Source organism: Struthio camelus, chromosome 2 (genome assembly GCF_040807025.1).
Source record: "Struthio camelus isolate bStrCam1 chromosome 2, bStrCam1.hap1, whole genome shotgun sequence".
Taxonomy (NCBI): domain Eukaryota; kingdom Metazoa; phylum Chordata; class Aves; order Struthioniformes; family Struthionidae; genus Struthio; species Struthio camelus.
In genome coordinates this window covers 102,711,158-102,727,730 of record NC_090943.1, presented here as the reverse complement: position 1 = coordinate 102,727,730, position 16,573 = coordinate 102,711,158, and the positions used below count along the sequence as shown (strand labels likewise).

At 43.4% G+C, this 16,573-nt stretch overlaps 1 protein-coding gene across 3 annotated transcripts in view; it reads left to right on the top strand.

Annotated features, from left to right (window-relative positions):
• The first annotated feature begins 904 nt into the window (after window positions 1-904).
• DSP (desmoplakin) overlaps window positions 905-16,573 on the top strand; it is a 39,785-nt gene continuing 24,116 nt past the window's right edge. For all 3 annotated transcript variants that reach the window (XM_068931901.1, XM_068931900.1, XM_068931899.1), the window contains exons 1-5: window positions 905-1,601; window positions 10,029-10,131; window positions 11,918-12,066; window positions 12,419-12,593; window positions 15,473-15,601. In XM_068931901.1, coding sequence (XP_068788002.1) covers window positions 1,399-1,601; window positions 10,029-10,131; window positions 11,918-12,066; window positions 12,419-12,593; window positions 15,473-15,601 — 759 coding nt within the window. In that variant the 5' untranslated portion in view covers window positions 905-1,398. The remainder of the gene's footprint in view (window positions 1,602-10,028; window positions 10,132-11,917; window positions 12,067-12,418; window positions 12,594-15,472; window positions 15,602-16,573) is intronic.

The following is a 16,573-nucleotide window of genomic DNA, read 5'->3' as shown; positions in this document are numbered from 1 at the left end:
CTTTCTCTTCTGACATCATGGACAAGCGGCCAGAAGAGCTGAGGAAGTGCAGTTAAACATAGTTGTGAAATTGTTCCAAACTGATATTGATGCAATAGTCAATGGCTGCGAGTGAAGGAATTGCTGGGTATTGATGACAAACTGCCTTTGCTGACACCTTGCACACACAAATGTGTTAAAACAACTTCTTTTTTTAAGATTAAAGCTTAATTTTCAGAGCACCAGAACATAGGCACCAAAAAAAAAAATTGAGTGAAAAAGTCCGTTTAAACACCTGTCTCTGGATACTGTCCTTCACACGCACAAATGCAGTCAGCATGTTACACAATTCAAACGTTCTGACTGACTCCGAAATTGCAGTACTGCCTTAGAAATGAATTGGGCTTGGAAAATCAAAAGCATGCCCAAATACAGGACTTGGCGTATTTTTGAACGGAGGAAACAGATGCACTGCTTCCCCAACAAGCATTTCGGCCCTGGGACGCACAGGATTTTGGAGAGGGGTGCCGATGGCGCACCAGCCCCGTCCTTGATGTCACCGCGTTGATTCAACCACTGCTGTCTCTTCTGAGCCCGAAAGGGCTCGTGGAGCCCTAGGAGGCCGTTCTGGACGGGAGGCCGCCCTGCGCGGGCTGGGTACGCTGGAGGTGCACCTGCCCGGCTTTTTCGTTTCCAGGCCTCGGGGGGCCGGGGCGAAACCGCCGAAGGCCCCCGAAAGCTGCGCTCGCGCCGTCGCTTCGTGTCAAGGACGCTCCCCACGCAGGGAGCTTTCCCGCACGGGCAAACTGTGAGGGAAGCCCACAGATCCAAAAAAAAAGTTGAGAAAGCTGGGTCATCAGGCAGGCGCTCTCCTCTCCCGGCGGGGAAGAGGGAGGTCTGGTTTCGCGCCGGGGCCCCGCTCGGCGGTGCGGCGTCTGCCCACGGGGCTGCGCGGGCCGCGGGAAGGTGTTGCGGGCGGACCGGGGCCGCCCGTGGAGGCGGCGGCGGCTCCCCGCCCAGCCTCGCCGTTTAAAACCGACGCCGAAAGGTGTGGCTTCGCCTTTCCTGTGCCGGCGGGCAGGGGACGGCACGGCACCGGACCTCCGCGCTCCCCGCACCGCCGCCGCCACCACCAGCAGCCCCCGCCGCCCTCCTCCTCCTCCTCCTCCTCCTCCGCCGCCGCAGGAGCGGCGGCGCCGCCGCCGCCGAGGGGACCCCCGGCCGCGCCTGCCCCTGCCCTGCCTTTCGCCGCGCACTTTTGCTGCCTCCTCGGGGCCGCGCTTCTGCGCGGGGCGCAGCGCTGCCCGCTTTGCCCTCATCGGGTTCGGGGTGGGGGTGTGCGTCCCTCCCTCCCCCCCATAAGCTCCCTCAGCACCCCCTGTCTGCGCGGGCTGCGGCGGCCCCGGGCCCTCGGCCGACATGAGCATGAACGGCGGGTCGCACCCGCGGCTCAACACCTTGGGCAGGATGGCGCGGGCCGACTCCGGCACTGACTTGCGCTACGAGATGAGCTCCCATGTGGCGGGGGGCGGCGGCAGCGGCGGGGGCACCACGCACACCCACAAGGCCTACTACTACCAGCAGAAGACCTACGGGGGCGACTACGCCTCGGACGCATACGGGTAGGTGCCGCCGAGCCCCGACGGCGGCGCCGGGGCCCGGGCAGAGCGGGAGGGACCGCAGGGGCCGGCCTGTCTCGGGGTGGGGGGAGACGACGACACTGCCCGCTGCGCGGCGGCCCGAAATGGCGCCCCCGTGGGGCGGGGCGCGGCGGCCCGAAATGGCGCCCCAGCGGCCGGGCGCCGCCGTGAGGGGTCCGGCCAGCAAATCCTCGCGGCGTGACGCCGTTTGCGGCCCCCCTGCCCGCTGGGGTCCTGGTTTATGTCTGGTTCTCGCGTGCGTTTCTGGCCTGTGCCAAGCATGAAGGCTTAAGGCCGGGGTCTTTCATGCAGCCACCCCGGATCCTTGGTGGCCGAGGAGCAAAAACGTGCTCCCAGGCACACCGCAGGCTGCTTTCCCTCCTCCGCCCCCTCTTAACTTTCTGATTCGCATGCTGCGGCTAGCACAGCCGAGGTCTCACGGAGAGGGTGCGCGCCGGGAGGCCTGCTCGGGGAACACCTGCTCTAATGGCTTCCCAGGGTACCGGAAACCTGCGCACGTTAATTCGGGTGGAGACTTTGCTCCGAATGTCTGAAAAATAAGTACGGCGGTGATGAAGACTTTTCCGTTAATCCCTTTGCCCTGGGGTTGACAGGATCTTCAGTTGTGATGGGTGAAGAAAACAGTCCCAGTGTATGATAAGCCACCCGTACTGAACCCTGCTGCTGTTGGTTACGCTTTGGTGCACGAGGAATGGCTCTGTTGAAGCTGCTGGTCTAATTATCGATGCCACAGACGGAGGAACTGAATCAGAAGGGCTGTGAGGTGGCTTGGGTTAGAATCTAAGCCTCAGTTTTACTGTTAGAACATCTTGATTAGGTTGCAGAAAGTTGTTACAGGAATCAAGCACGTGCAATAAGCAGCAGGTGACAACGTGTAAGCTTGGTGAAACATATCTACGAATGGCCGTTGAGAAGCGAGATTTCCCTAGCCGTCACCTAGAGCTCTGTTTCGGTGCTTCGGACCTGTTATCAGAGAACCCCGCAATGGAAGACAAGTTCACATTCTGCCTATTTTTTGTTTATTACTTTGTCCGGTGCTTAGTTTAAGTTCTTCATTTGCCTTTTGGTTTGGTGTATACATAGGTATGCTAGTTATAATTAATTTCTGCTATAAACGTGTATATGTACTATTCCAGTAACATGAGAATGCCTGTTTATTGCTGTACAATTAGTAGAATCCAGTGCTTTACCAGGGAAGGTTGCACATCCTGAGATTCCAGAATGCAGTAGCTGTATTGCATTTTTGCAGACCTATTTTGCTAGTGGTGCTCCATTGCAAGCGCCCTTAATGATCGTGGGAGGCAGACATGAAAAATTAGTGGCAGGACATGCTACTCTCTGACCATTTTCTCTTTCACAAGCTTTGCTCTGGTTCAACTACATCGACTTCACTGGAGTAACTTCCCTATTACTCCTGACTTAGGCTGGAGGAGAAGTACCTGCCTTTAATTTAGCATTCTTTGGCTTTTGTTACGTATTTTAAACAAGTCCATAGTTCATTTGGTTCTTTCTTTAGCTTTCAGTGATGGGGAAGCAGGAATGGAAGGGACAGGCTTGATCAAGAGGCTAACAACTTTGTATCAACAGCATGCAGTTATTTCTGTCTCCTTTTTGAAAAGGCTTATCTGGCACAGGTTTTGCAATCAAAGTGCCTCTTGACTTTACTGGGAGGTCTCTGCATGGAACTAAAGACCCCTGTTAATAAGATTGAAATACATACATATACATTTTATATATATTCTATATGTAAATGTATTTTTATATATATTTTTATTTAATATATATTTTATATTTGACTATTCAAAAGGCTTTGCATAACTATTTGCAAAACGTTGTATGTGTTTGCACCTTATTGAGTTGCATAGATTTATTTTTAATTGGTGCTGATTTTAATTAGAATGTGTTCCAGAAAACAAAACGAGGGTTTTGTTGCCAGATAGAGAAAAAATCAGATTTGCCTGATTTTGCACATGTGCTCTGTGCGGAAAATTGCCTAAATCCTGTGCATGTTGGGTTTGCAGGATCAGGACCATAACCACTGAATTAGTTTGAATAATTGCATTCAGCCTGATATCTTTTGTGCCAAATTTTAGTGACAGTTAGTGAACTCACAAGACTGATGCTTCTTTTTTAAATGGGGAAAATTACTATGCCTTAATTTTAAATGCGGTAGGATTTGACTTAGGGTCTGGTCTTGTAACTTTTGGGGCGTATTCTGCCAAACAAGTCTGTGCTGAGTATTGCATTGCTCACAGAGCAATGTAAGACGCTCCCTACCCTTAGGGCTCCGCAAGGTGCTTTTACAGCATTCCCAGTTTCTTCTGGCTTGGGAACGACTTGGCCCTGAGTACAGATACACAGCTTGACGGTGAGTCACACGCTCCAAAACTGCCAATTCATCAGTCAAATATTTATTGATGTCTTGGCTGTGGAGCGATAAAACATAGATACACTGTGAAAGAGGAGACAAAGACAGGGCATATTCTGCATTTTTCAAGCTTTCTCCAACTTTGCTTTTTTGCCCTTCCCATCAGCTTTGCAGTGGCTGCAGGGTCCTGGCCAAGATGAGTAGTAATAGGGCTGGTGTAACAATGTCATTCCCTTTAAGCTTCTCTGTCACAGTGGCATCCTGGACATAAAAAGTGGCCTAGTGACTAATGAAAATACCAGAAGACAGAGAGTAAAGGATATGTCTGAATTGCCAAATACCTGTCATGCTAGCAGAGCATGTATTGTCCTTGAGTCAGCAAAGTCTTAACAAGCAGTAATGCTGCAACAAGATAGGAAGGAAACAAAATTGTACCTTTCCTAACTCACCTTTTTTATAGATATATCTGTGATATCTCTTCCATCTCAAGCTATCTGTCTTTGAAAAAAGAAAAGCCTCTGTTAAGTGAAAGGCTAATTTACTGTATTTCAAGAGAGCCTTCTCAAAAGGAGGTGTATTTCCTTGATCTGCCTTCCAGGCTGGAGTCTGGATTCAGTTCCTTCCTCTTTCAGACTTAGAAATTGGAGAGGGTGCTGCCTATGTAAACATTTGTTCGGCCTACTATAGTTACCAAATACTGCCTTTAAAATGGTGTCATTGCTTCTGGTGACTAATATTACAACCTCACTGATGAAAATGTCCTGCTCGAGAGTGTGGGAATTTTCTTGGGAAAGGTGTGGCAGGATTCCTTGTGAAATCCTGGTTCCACTGATGGTACTTGGCCTCGGTAGTTTTAAGATTTCACCATTGGCTTTTTTTACGTATTTCTATCAGTATGAAGAGCCCGGTTGTGCAAGATACAACTATCTTTTGAGGTGTACTGTCATCATGTCGTAGGCTATGTGTGTCCTTAGAAGACAGGACTAGCTTGCTCAGGCTGCACTGTGCCAAAATTAATACTAACTAATACAGTAATATATATAAGGAAAACCTGATTTTGATGTTTTTGGTTTTTCTGACAGTTGTATTCACCTTCTCTGAGAAAAAAGTTGTTTTGTAGTATTTTAATTTCTGGTTATAGTCTTACGAATATTGCAGTTAGCCAGCCGTCTTGTGCCTGTTTCTCTTCAGAGGATCTGTATTTGTCATAATTGGCCTATATACCTATATGTTAAAACCATTTTCTGATACTTGATTTGAGTGTATGTGTGTCCATTTGCAGGTGCGCACAAACAGCTAGCAGGCAGCAGGCAGGAGGTTAAGCCTGTGATGGATGCAGTCTTTGTGCTGGGAATTTAGAATCCAGTTCAGGTTTTTCTGTTAACTTCTTTACCCTGGGCATACCAGGTAATCCCCTGATGAATCCCTGGCTTGTTCAAACAAGTTTGTGTGGGTGGAGAAAAAAAAAAAGAAGAGGTGGTATTGTTTTACTCAGCTTCAAACTTGCTGTGGGGTATGGGAGTTGCTGGATACTTTGCGCTTGCAGAAAGACCTTTGTAAAAGCTTGCTTTAATTTTTTAAATGAAAAAAATTTGCTTTTAATTTTCAAAAGCCTAAATGTTTTGTGGAGCAGCGAAAAAACCTCAACAGGGATTAGTACTCTTCTGCGCGTACTCTCTCAAATCAGATCTTTGGGCCGAGAGGACCCCTTTCGTGCTTTTCAAAGTTTTGAGGAAGTGTGGAGCTGTTAGAAGGCTCCACATAGCTGCCAGACCTACTGCGTGGCTCCTTCACCCTACTTCTCTAGACACTAACAGTCCCCCACGTAATATGACAACCTCTTGATGTATACTAACAGAGGCAGGAGTAGAGAAGCCTCGGAGCCGCGTTGCTGTACACTGGGAGCATGCTTGTCTGTAGCAGTGCTGGGCAAATGAAAAAGCAGAACGTAACTAGCCTTCTCTCTCGCCGCTCGGGTTCTGCATTAATAGCAACTCAGCTGGACTTGTAAGGGTGAAAGATAAGTGTTTGCAGAGGATATATAATTTATTCAAAAATGTCATTTAAGAGCTCTTTTTTAACTGCCTGAGTACGTCAGTGGCAGCAGTAATCACCCCAGCGCGTTCTGGGGAAGTAGGCAACAACTGTGTTTGGAATACTTATCTCAACTCTCATGACTCATTGCCTGGCCTTGAGAGCCCGGCTTACAGAAAGCAGGAATAGTTATTTCTTGTTTCTCTGTAGAGCTGTGGATTTTGCAAGGATCACTGATATCGCTTACCAGTTAAGTGCAAACCTAGTTCAGAAATTGAGGATTCACCAGTAAGAGTACTCACTGGGTTTAGCCCAGTTGGTGTATTGCAGCAGGGAGATGTTGTCTAAACGATCGTTCTGTACAAAGCCCGGTTGCAGCAGCAATTCTGGGCTGTGCCCTTATTTCTCTGGGAGAGCAAGAGCTCAGCATAGCAAGGCAGAGATGTGTTGTTTTACATGGAGCAAGCAGGGTGGTTTCTGTACAGGGGCCAGAACCTGAATCTCCTGTGCCTTTCCTAGTGCTCTTCTGGCGGTGGGGAGATACAGGGTTTACGTTTTAAAATCTGCAGCTCTCCCCAAATTAAAAGTGATTCTTCTGTGTTTTCATGTATTCTGGTAATTTTAAAACAAAGGTGCTACCCCCCTTCTTTTCCTTTATTCCTTTAATAGCTCTACCCTCTCTTCTTTTCCTTTGTTTCTTTAATAGTTAATGACTATTAAAATAAAGTCAGTTTCATAATATATTCATTTTAATACTGTCTTTTTGAAATTTGTAATTTACACTCAAAATAGAAGTTGCAGTCTAAAATTTTGAATTGTAGGTACAAATAGGTAGTTAAGTTCTGAAGCAGTCCAGGCGTTTTCAGTCGTCTGTGCTATTCTGTGGCCTTTACAAAAGCAAAGCGGTATAGCAATTCATCAAATCCTTGCAAATTTGTATATTTATTAGTACAGTCCATGCACTCTTGTTTTATAAGACCTGCCAAAAGGCTGAAGCTCCCATTCTTTCCCTTTCTGCCCAGATAGCTAGGATGCTTGCAAATAAATATACACTGTATTTACAGGGATGCTTTCAAACAAGTGAAAAACTCGTCCGCATTTTTACTGTGCATGTCTGCAGTGTTTAGTGCAGCAAGATCATATTCACAGATTGAGCTTTAGGTACTGCCACAGTTAAAAAAAAAAAAAAGAAAATGAAATAAAAATGTCATCAGAAGAGCAGTAGTTATTATAATGACCAAACATTACTCTCACTTCATTCTGTTTCATGTAGACAAAACCAGATGAAGCAAGAGACATTGACAAAATGCCTTGTATGGTAATGCAGTTAATCTGTGTCGGGTGAGGATTGTCAAGAGTCCTGCGTCTTTCTGAGGGACATAAATGTATTTCTGTGTATAGCGTCCAGGTTACGTGGCTGTACTTTGAAAATCCAAGTTCTTCCTTGCCTGCACATTCCTTGCCACCTACCGTGATCACGCATTACGTTTCTTTGGTCCAGTGGTGTTTCTCCTCTATGACAATGTATTACATATGGATTTCCTTTGTCTGATTGTTTCCTTCTGCTTCAAGGCTGCATGTCTGCTTACTGTGCGTTGGAGTTTCTGCTTTGATCTACTCATTCCCATTAAAGGCCTGTTGGTTTCAGTAAGAGGAGGATTATGCCAAAGCTGAAGGCTTTTGAAACTGCTTATGAAATGCTTCCCTGTGACATGGATGAAAAGTATTAGGTTGCATTCGTGTCAGATTGTGCTAATGCCATCTTATATGCCAGCCAATATATGTTCAGGTTTTGTCTTGCTGCATTTTTTTATTTTTAAATTTGGAGATTGGTTTATGTCCATCTTGAGTATATTTGTGCACCTAGACCCTCTTCAGGTGTCAAGTCTTTGAGTCGCATTGACTTAGTGGAGCTGTACCACTGCACATCAGCTCCTGTACTGCCATCTGCTCTCTAGGTGTGCCCAGTAATGCAGTGTAGCACCATTTTTAGTTGGCTGATGGGATGAAAGTCTTTAGGTCTCCCGGTGTCATCAGCTGCGTTTAACAGGCCATTACCTTTTCGCCCACTATCCTTGTATCAATCTTATTATTTTGGTAGAGACTAACATGTAACAACAAAAAAGATATCTGACGTGCTGATAGCCTCATTGCTGAACTTTTCTGATTTAAGTTTATATTGCTCCAGCTTCTGCCTATATTTTTGATTATATCTTTATCTACTAGATAAGGGCCTTTAACATTTGCTGCTTTCTTTTTATGAAGGTCCCTGTGAACTGTAAAGAAGCAGCTTCTAGATCTTTATTTGAAAGTCTAATGCAGAGTGCTCTTTGGTCTCCCACTGCTCCTATTTGCTCTTGTCAATGAGTCAATTTTGTGCATCTTTATTAAACAGTCTTCAGCCAACTTTTTTATTATTTGGACAGTAATGCAGGATGTGATATTCTAATACCATAGAGCTGAACACAGAATACTTGTAATTCTACTTTTTCTATCTTATAAATTAGTTCAGTAATTTATTTGAAAACAGCTCAGTTCTTCTCAATTTCTTAGTGTGTTATCTGTGACAGCCACTGTTTAGTCCTCCTCTCAGTGAAAAGTGAAGACAGTCTCCTCAGGTCAGTGAAGTTCCACTGAAGCCAATGAAGATAAACTGATTTGTTACAGTAGAGAGCTGGTTCTCATCTATAGTTCTTTTGGCTTTAATGGATATCGGGCATTTAAAGTTATCGGGAGATAATTAAAAAAGTAACCGAAGAAAAAATGCTGTTCTTACATTCTGATAAGAGAAAGTTACTTGGAAGATTCCTTTCCCTTCTCTGTTATGTTTTGCTAATGGTAATAGTTGTGGGTGTAACTAATGTAAATTTTAGATGCAGTCAGATAGTTCTAGATCCAAAGACAACAGCTACGTCTATTAAGAGCGAATGATTTAGAAGAGGAAGCTGATGGGAAGCCTGGCTTTAAAAACAGACCCAGATTTTATTTTTCACAATTGTTTTCTTTCAGCTGTTTCCAAGGTACAGAGGGATGCTTAGCACAGTAGGGCGCAACATTTTTGCAGCTGGAGAGTCACAGTGCAAGTCAGAAGTTGTGTGTGTACAGCTTGTTTTAAGTTACCCAATGAATCTCCAGTCCTGTCTCTGTGTCTTTGAGGGTTTATTCCCTGGCATTAACAGGAGCAGGCTGAAAAAGTTCCTGAAACACTTTACGCTTGTTCAGGAAGCTGATAGGAAGACTGCAGACTGCCGAAACACAAACATACACACGCTGCGTAAGAGCTCTTGAAGTTTGTTAGTGAGCGTTTCTCTTCACTGCAGTGATTTTTGCCAGAGACAGCTCTTCCAGTCTTTTTTGCATTGCCAAAATTTTTATTGCTAAATCTCATCTGAATCTGTTAAACTCAGTGGGAAGACTTCCACTGAAATCAAATGAGTTGTTGGTTCTGTTGAATTGGACAGGTTTGCATGGATAGTCTTTTTGATGTTAGTGTTATATTGAAGATTTGGTCCTTCACTGATTTGTATTTGAAAAGGTTACCTACTGCAAGCAAAGGAGTTAAAAAACCAGGCAAGGCTTGGAAGCATCTTTCCCCGCTGTTTCTTTCTTTTCCATTGTCTTTCCAGCGTTTCTTACCATCTCTTAGTAGTGGTTTATTTTAGTTTCACTGGGAAGTGCATCAGTTTAGAAACTGTCTGAGCTTGCTTGGGAGCTCTGATCCCATCAGCTAGGAACGATTGCTAGCTTGAAGCCCCTCACCCATGTTCAGCTAGCAGTGGCACGTTTTGGTGACCGAATCCCAGGATGGGCATATGCTGACAAAGCAACGTTCTGGTGTTATAGATGCAATAGATTATGTGCAAATCAACAATAACGATCCCGCTACCTACCTTGACTTTTTTCCCTACCACCGTTTTCAGTTTTCTCCTCTTTAAAACGTGTGATTGGTCTGTATTTACTTCATCGTATTCTTTTTCCCCTAACAGTCAAAATGGTACCTGTACGGTTTCCAGACGTCAGAACACCATTCAAGAACTTTTGCAAAACTGTTCGGATTGCCTGATGAGAGCTGAACTCATAGTACAACCTGTGAGTGCTTTTTGTTCCGCTTATTGAAAGTGGTTATGAATATTAGAGGGAATGAATGCTACATTATTTCTGTACTCAGTGGTGCCTGGTTCATCTTTTGCTTTCTCCCCTTTCACTGTTGGTATAAGGGAATTGTGCTGCTTACCCCTGGAGTGGAATAGCACGAGTCCTACATAGGTCTCCCTCTCCTGTCAGCACTCAGTGTTCAGTAGGACTGGTTAAAATGCATCCGATTAAGAAAAGGGGGACTTTTTAGTTAGCAAAAAAAAAAAAAAAAACCACCCTCGAAACTTCCAGCACATTCTGCTGGATCTTATTTTTCAGTTTTAGATCAAGGCCACTGTCAGTGTAAGCAGTTCTTGATAATGTTATGACCACTTATACTGTTAGTGTATCCTGTAGAATATCAGCATCATTTTCTGAGCTATAATGAACCTGAACCATCAGAGAAAAACCCTTGAATACATTTATTTTATTCTACCAAATGATTCCTAAGGAAGTGTTTGAAAGGAAATTAGAATCTGCTTGACTGTTTCATCTCAAATATATAGGGATCATCTTTGCTGAATGCTACACTAATATGAACCCATTGTGTTTGGTGGCTGTGTTACACAGTGATTTTAGATTCAGTCCTGGCAAATACGGAACGTCCTTGGTTCCTGCTGCAGTCGAAGGAAGAGCAGGGTAGTGAGCGTGTCCTGCTATTGAGGCCGTTGAGATCCAAAATCCATTCACAGTTTTTGCAGTAGATATGATTTAATGTACATTTTTGGACCCTCTGTGGACGCATAAGTCCTTCAGGAATGAGCTCTGTGGTTAGCAGTTTATTTCCTTTTTGGAGATGCAGCGCATGTGAGCATGTTTATATAAAAGTCAATGCCAGAGTAAATACTATCTCTTGTTAAGGAATAATATTACTGCAGTGAGGTTAAAAGAAGGCAATGTTTAGTTCCATGTTGGTTCCACAACATGCATTGCTTGCTTTTTTTTTCTGAGGGACGAAGTAATGAGGCCCATCAACATTTTCTTTGCAAAAGCAGATCATGCTTGGATTATGCTTGGTTCAGCGTGACTGTGTGAGTGGGGATTGACATCAAAAAGTCTTGTTTTCGCGCTCAAAGCATCGTGAACATTTGGGTCCGCTGCATGGAGAGGGAGCACAAAGCATTTGTCTAGACTTTAGGTTGACAGGATGGGATGCAAATGTGGTTAGGAATAGAGCTGGTTCCAGGCAGAAAGGGTGTGTTCTGTATTTTGGAATGGAAGGAGCAGCAACTGTGACTCTTAGAGCCTCGGAAAAACTTCTGCAGAAATCAGGAGCAATATCCAGAAACCCTCGCTAGGACAGAGTATTTGTTTCTTTTCCAAGCATTTGCACTGAAGTTGTTCCACACACTTGGGTATAACTATGATTAGACTACAATTACAGACCTAATTACAACCAAGTGGGAAATAAAACAGCTGTGAGCAAGTATGTGCACATTTTTCAATAAATAAAAGGGATATCAGAGTATATTAATTCTTTATGGAAATATTTGGTTTATATTATGTTTTAATAATTCTCTCATGTATTTTATTTATAATAAGGACTTTAGAATAACTGGATCCTTTGTTAATTGGCCTTCTGCCACCTAAAACTGACAATGAAAGACCATAGCGACTGCCTAATAGTTGGAAGCTGTCACACTTCTTCAAAATAATTACTCTTTATAACGTCTCCCTTAATATAACCAAGCTGAAGCTTACACAAAGAATATTTAATTTAATCTCCATCTCTTTCTTTTAGGAATTGAAATACGGGGATGGTGTCCAGATCCGAGGGAACAGAGATTTGGAAGAGTGTTTTGCACAGGCAAACGACCAGATGGACATCCTGGATGGGCTCATCAGAGAGATGAGGCAGATGGGCCAGCCCTGTGACATGTATCAGAAAAGGTATGGCCAGGGAAGGATTAGAGGAGGGAATGTGCCAGATGTAAATTTGCAGTTTCTGAAGTGCTCGTATTCTCTGATGTTGCAAGATGTGACAGTGATCAATAAGGTGGAACTAAACCTGTTTGGTTTGGGTATGCTAACATGGAGAAAGGCCTTGCAGTAAAATATTTCACACGGAATTTCGTGCATTGGTTGTCCTCATGAAATTTTAGCCAGTATCGTTTTCTATGGCTTAAGCTTTCAGCATTTCTTTTTGAATGCTTGGTGGTCCAGTAGGAGATGAAAATTGCGTAGTTTCTGTATTTTCTAGGTGTTTTCCTCATAGGAGCTAACTGGTTACTTCAATTTACAGGCTGCTTCAACTTCAAGAGCAAATGCGTGCCCTGTATAAAGCCATTAGTGTCCCTCGTGCCCGGAGGGCCAGCTCCAAAGGTGGTGGTTGCTACTCCTCTCAGAGTGGCTCAGGCTGGGATGAGTACACGAAACGTGTCACAAGTGAATGTTTAAACTGGATGAGACAGCAGAAGGTAAATCTTTCCAAAGCTCAGAGAAAATGCTAAGAACTGATGTTGCTTATCAGTGTCACCTCACATATTGAGTGCCAGTAGAACATTAAAGATAAGCAGAGGTGCTAGTATCTTGTTCCAGGTTTCTCTTTTTTTCTCTTTAACTTGCAGCATTGTACATGTAGTGAATTTCCACAGAAATGCAAAAAAGGATTTGGGGTCTTCTTTTGCAGAGGAAGAAGAGTGGAAGCCAGATTTAAAAACAGAAACGTGACACAGCGGTTAACATAACAAAAGGCATCAGCATGTTTGTGTTGGAGATTATAATGCTCAATATTTCCTTCCTTCCTTCCACAGATACTCTTCATGCTTCATATTTATTTTAACCCTTTACACAGTTAGGAACAGCCTCACAGATTTAACCTTTGTTCAGTTTTTTACGGTTGTTCTCCCTCTAATCTATTTTTATTACACTGGGAGCCAGAAGGTAGAGTTGATAGTCATAGGACTAGACTTTCAGAAGTCACTGCCTAAATAGGAACTTCAGCATTTTCGTGTGCTATCTGTTGCATGTGCAGAACTAATTTGCCTATGCACAGCTGTTGACTGTATACCCTAGGGTAGAAAACGCATATTAAAAGCCTGTAGTCTGTTTTTGTGCTGCTGAAGTGAAAGCCCGATGTTTGTGGTGGAACAGTTTTTTCTGAGAGACAGGTAGGGTGCATGGAACAAGGTGGTCAAAGTTAAAATTTGCAGGCTTCTGTAATTTGAAATTGCATTATTTTTAATCTCTCCTTGTTAGAGTGTTTCTTAGTGATCTTGTTGTTATCTGCATATGGTGTTTACCAGGTGGCTGCTATGCAAGCCAGATGAGGAGGGGACAGCTCATGAGGAGGGGACAGCTCTGTACAGCAGCTCCCCATACTTTATGTGTGCTAGTCATAGTCTAGTCCTTCAAGGCCCTCTCATACTGTGGCACGTTTTAGAGGAAGAAAGGAAAGTGGAGATACACTCTTTGAGCGGTAACATTTATAGGCATTGTGCCAAGAGAGCAGGAGCAGGTATGATTGCTCTACATATACTGTGGGAGAGCAAAACCTGTCATGCTTAGAGGAGTGATGTTTGACAGTGCGCTGGGCATGTTTCCAGTGATAAAGATCATGAACATGTGGCATCTCCCAAAGATGCCGCGTGACACCTTGCTCAGACACGTCTCGCTAATCTTGGGAAGCATAAGCAAGCACTTTACAGCAGTGTTCCCACACAAAAGCTCCTATGAAAGAAAAAGCTCACTCTCTGTTCCCTCTTCAGTCCTTAAGGCAAAGCTGACGTTAGGACAGTAAGCAGTGAGCTCCCTGTTGGGTTTTTGAAGTTTTTAGGGAAAATTTATTTTGAACTTTCCACCATGGCCTTTTCTCTCCACAGTACAAACTATATCACTATCTGCTCATGCGGCAGCAAGATAATGTTTCCTGGTATGATGAGATGTAGGAGAAAGTTTTGAGCAGCTGTGATACTCTGTTGTTTTTGTTTTCTGTCATGATGGTTTGCTGACAGGAAAATCAGCTGGTAGGAGTGTTGGTCAAAATTCCCTTGTAGAACTAAGGAAAGTGCACTGAAATCCAGACAGCCTTTGTTCACATATTGGCAGTCACCCAAGATTGCTCCTGTTGCTACAGTCTCTTTAGTACGTATAAATACAATAAGAAAGGTCAAAGTCCTGTAGCTTTTGGGTGGTTGAATGTAGAATGGTTTTGCTTGTTGGAACCTTTTCAACCCTTCCTTTAAAGCCCTATACTTGAGTGTCGTTCAGGCTTTATTGACATCTGTTGAGTTGTAAAGATTTGGCTCCAGGCTGGTAATTATCAAATTCAGTCCCAACCCAAGATCAAGATATTTATCTTTCTGCTGTGCATGTGCACACAGAGGCATACACACAGAGATTGATTGTGATCGTGTCTTTACAGCATAAAAGATGATTTGGAATTTGAGCAGTTGAGTAGTGAATTCAGTGAATTTTAATACTTGAAGATAATATCAGAGATGGTAGTTCTAATAACGTTCTTTACCTGGGATATCTGGGACATTATTTTGTTCAGATCATGCTGCCTCTTGGCCAGCTTTCTTAACATTCCTGCTTTAAAGAGAATACATGTGCTACTTGAATTTGAACATTGTTTCTGAATCCTTACTAGAGGTCTACAATTTCCTCTGAAACTAATGGAGGTTTTCGTGGATTAGTTATATTCTTAGAGCAAATAAAAACATATGTAGCTTTTTACTCCTGCGATGTGTGGCAGTAAACATCACGGTATACATTTCTCTTATCCAGACGATCTGTTTTTCCCAGTCTTATTTTTCACAGTCACTTTCCATAAGTCTAAGTTTTCTTTTATAATCCCTTTAAATACTTAATAATAGTTAAGAATAAATATGTATTTTTTAAAATATAAATATTTATTTAAATATAAAAACATATTTAAATATACTTTTGCATAAATATACTTTTATTTAAATATAAAAGCATTCAGTGATCCCTTAAATATTTAATAATATCCAAGCTTCTTGTCCTGCTCCTCAGTAGGAGTAGTGAAGCTTGGCTAGGTTCTTTAAGCCACCCAAAATACTCAAAGATGCACACTGCTAAGTGTGCTTTATCTAGTTGATTTTAAGCTATTCAGATATTTCCCCTACTTTGTTTCTTCTACTTTGGGAGCCTCTTATACTGTTTAAGTGATGACAATTTTAAGAAATTTTAACTCCTGTTCTGAACTTTACCTTGTTCAGTTTTATCCTTTGTTGCATAGTCATATTTTCTTCAGTGCAGTTCCTTGATGCTCTGGTTTAGATAACAATGACTTGTTGGAAACGAAAAGACAAATGCTCTCTCTTTTCCTTAGGCCGAAATGGAGCTAGTGAAATGGGGTTTTGATGCAGCATCCATTGAGCAACAAATCAGTGACCACAGAAGAACTCACAATGCCATTGGAGACTATCGCTGGCACCTGGACAAAGTCAAAACAGATCTGGTAATATTTACTGTGTTCCCTTACATGTTGCTTAGTTTAAATCCATAACCTTGGCTTACCAGTGTTCCACTGCCACGAGAAATGCTGAATAGCTCAGCTTCTCTTCAGAAAGCATAGGTGTCATGATGGCAACTGCTTTCAAGCCTGGTACGCTACTATTTCATGATGGTTTTGTGTGCCCCTTCTTTCCCCAAAATCTTGAAATGAAAATTTAATGTCTATGTAACGTTTCATTGCTGCGTACAAAGACTGGCAAATAAATCTGGTGACATTCTTGGTGGGAAAGATGGCTAAGAGTGATTATTCTCATTTTCTGTCTAGGTATGCTAAAACAACAAAGTGGAAGGATAAGGTGGGTGGTTAGATACAGCCTTGAGTGATGAAGGGATTTCTGTAAGAAATGCCTACACTCTGGGCTAAGGTTAGAGCTTTTTTTGTTCTTGTTTTTGTTTTCCACTGCGGCTTGTGGTCCCTTCTGGGTTTTGTGATTGGAATAAAGAAGCTGCTGAAAACGCGGTGGTTAGCTCCCTGTGCTATTAGCTCTGCAAGTAGGGATATGGGAGAGAAAGCTCACTTTGTTTCCGTTCTTCTCTTCTGTTAGTTGCTCGTATGGGCAAGAGGTAAAAGTTGAGTCTAAAGAAACGGGACTCAGCTCTGGAGCTCTGATCTTTCAGCCAAGCTGAAGAATGGAAGGGATGCTACTTCCTTTTTTCCTTCTGCTTGATCAAGTAGGAAAAGTAGTGGTCTAGCCCTGGAATACCCATTCTAAGGTTGTTCAGGTTCACGGTCACAACAGCAGGAATAAAAATCAGTCTCCTGCTCAGATCATAGATCATACTACTTCACCATGTCTCAAGCTAGATCTGGGACTAGTTGGTTCTCTGCAGTTGTCTAGGAGTTCAGTACAGAAAGAGATCCAGTTTCAGGGGCTGTTTCTGTGGTACAGGGGTTATGTACAGCCTTGCTTTTGTA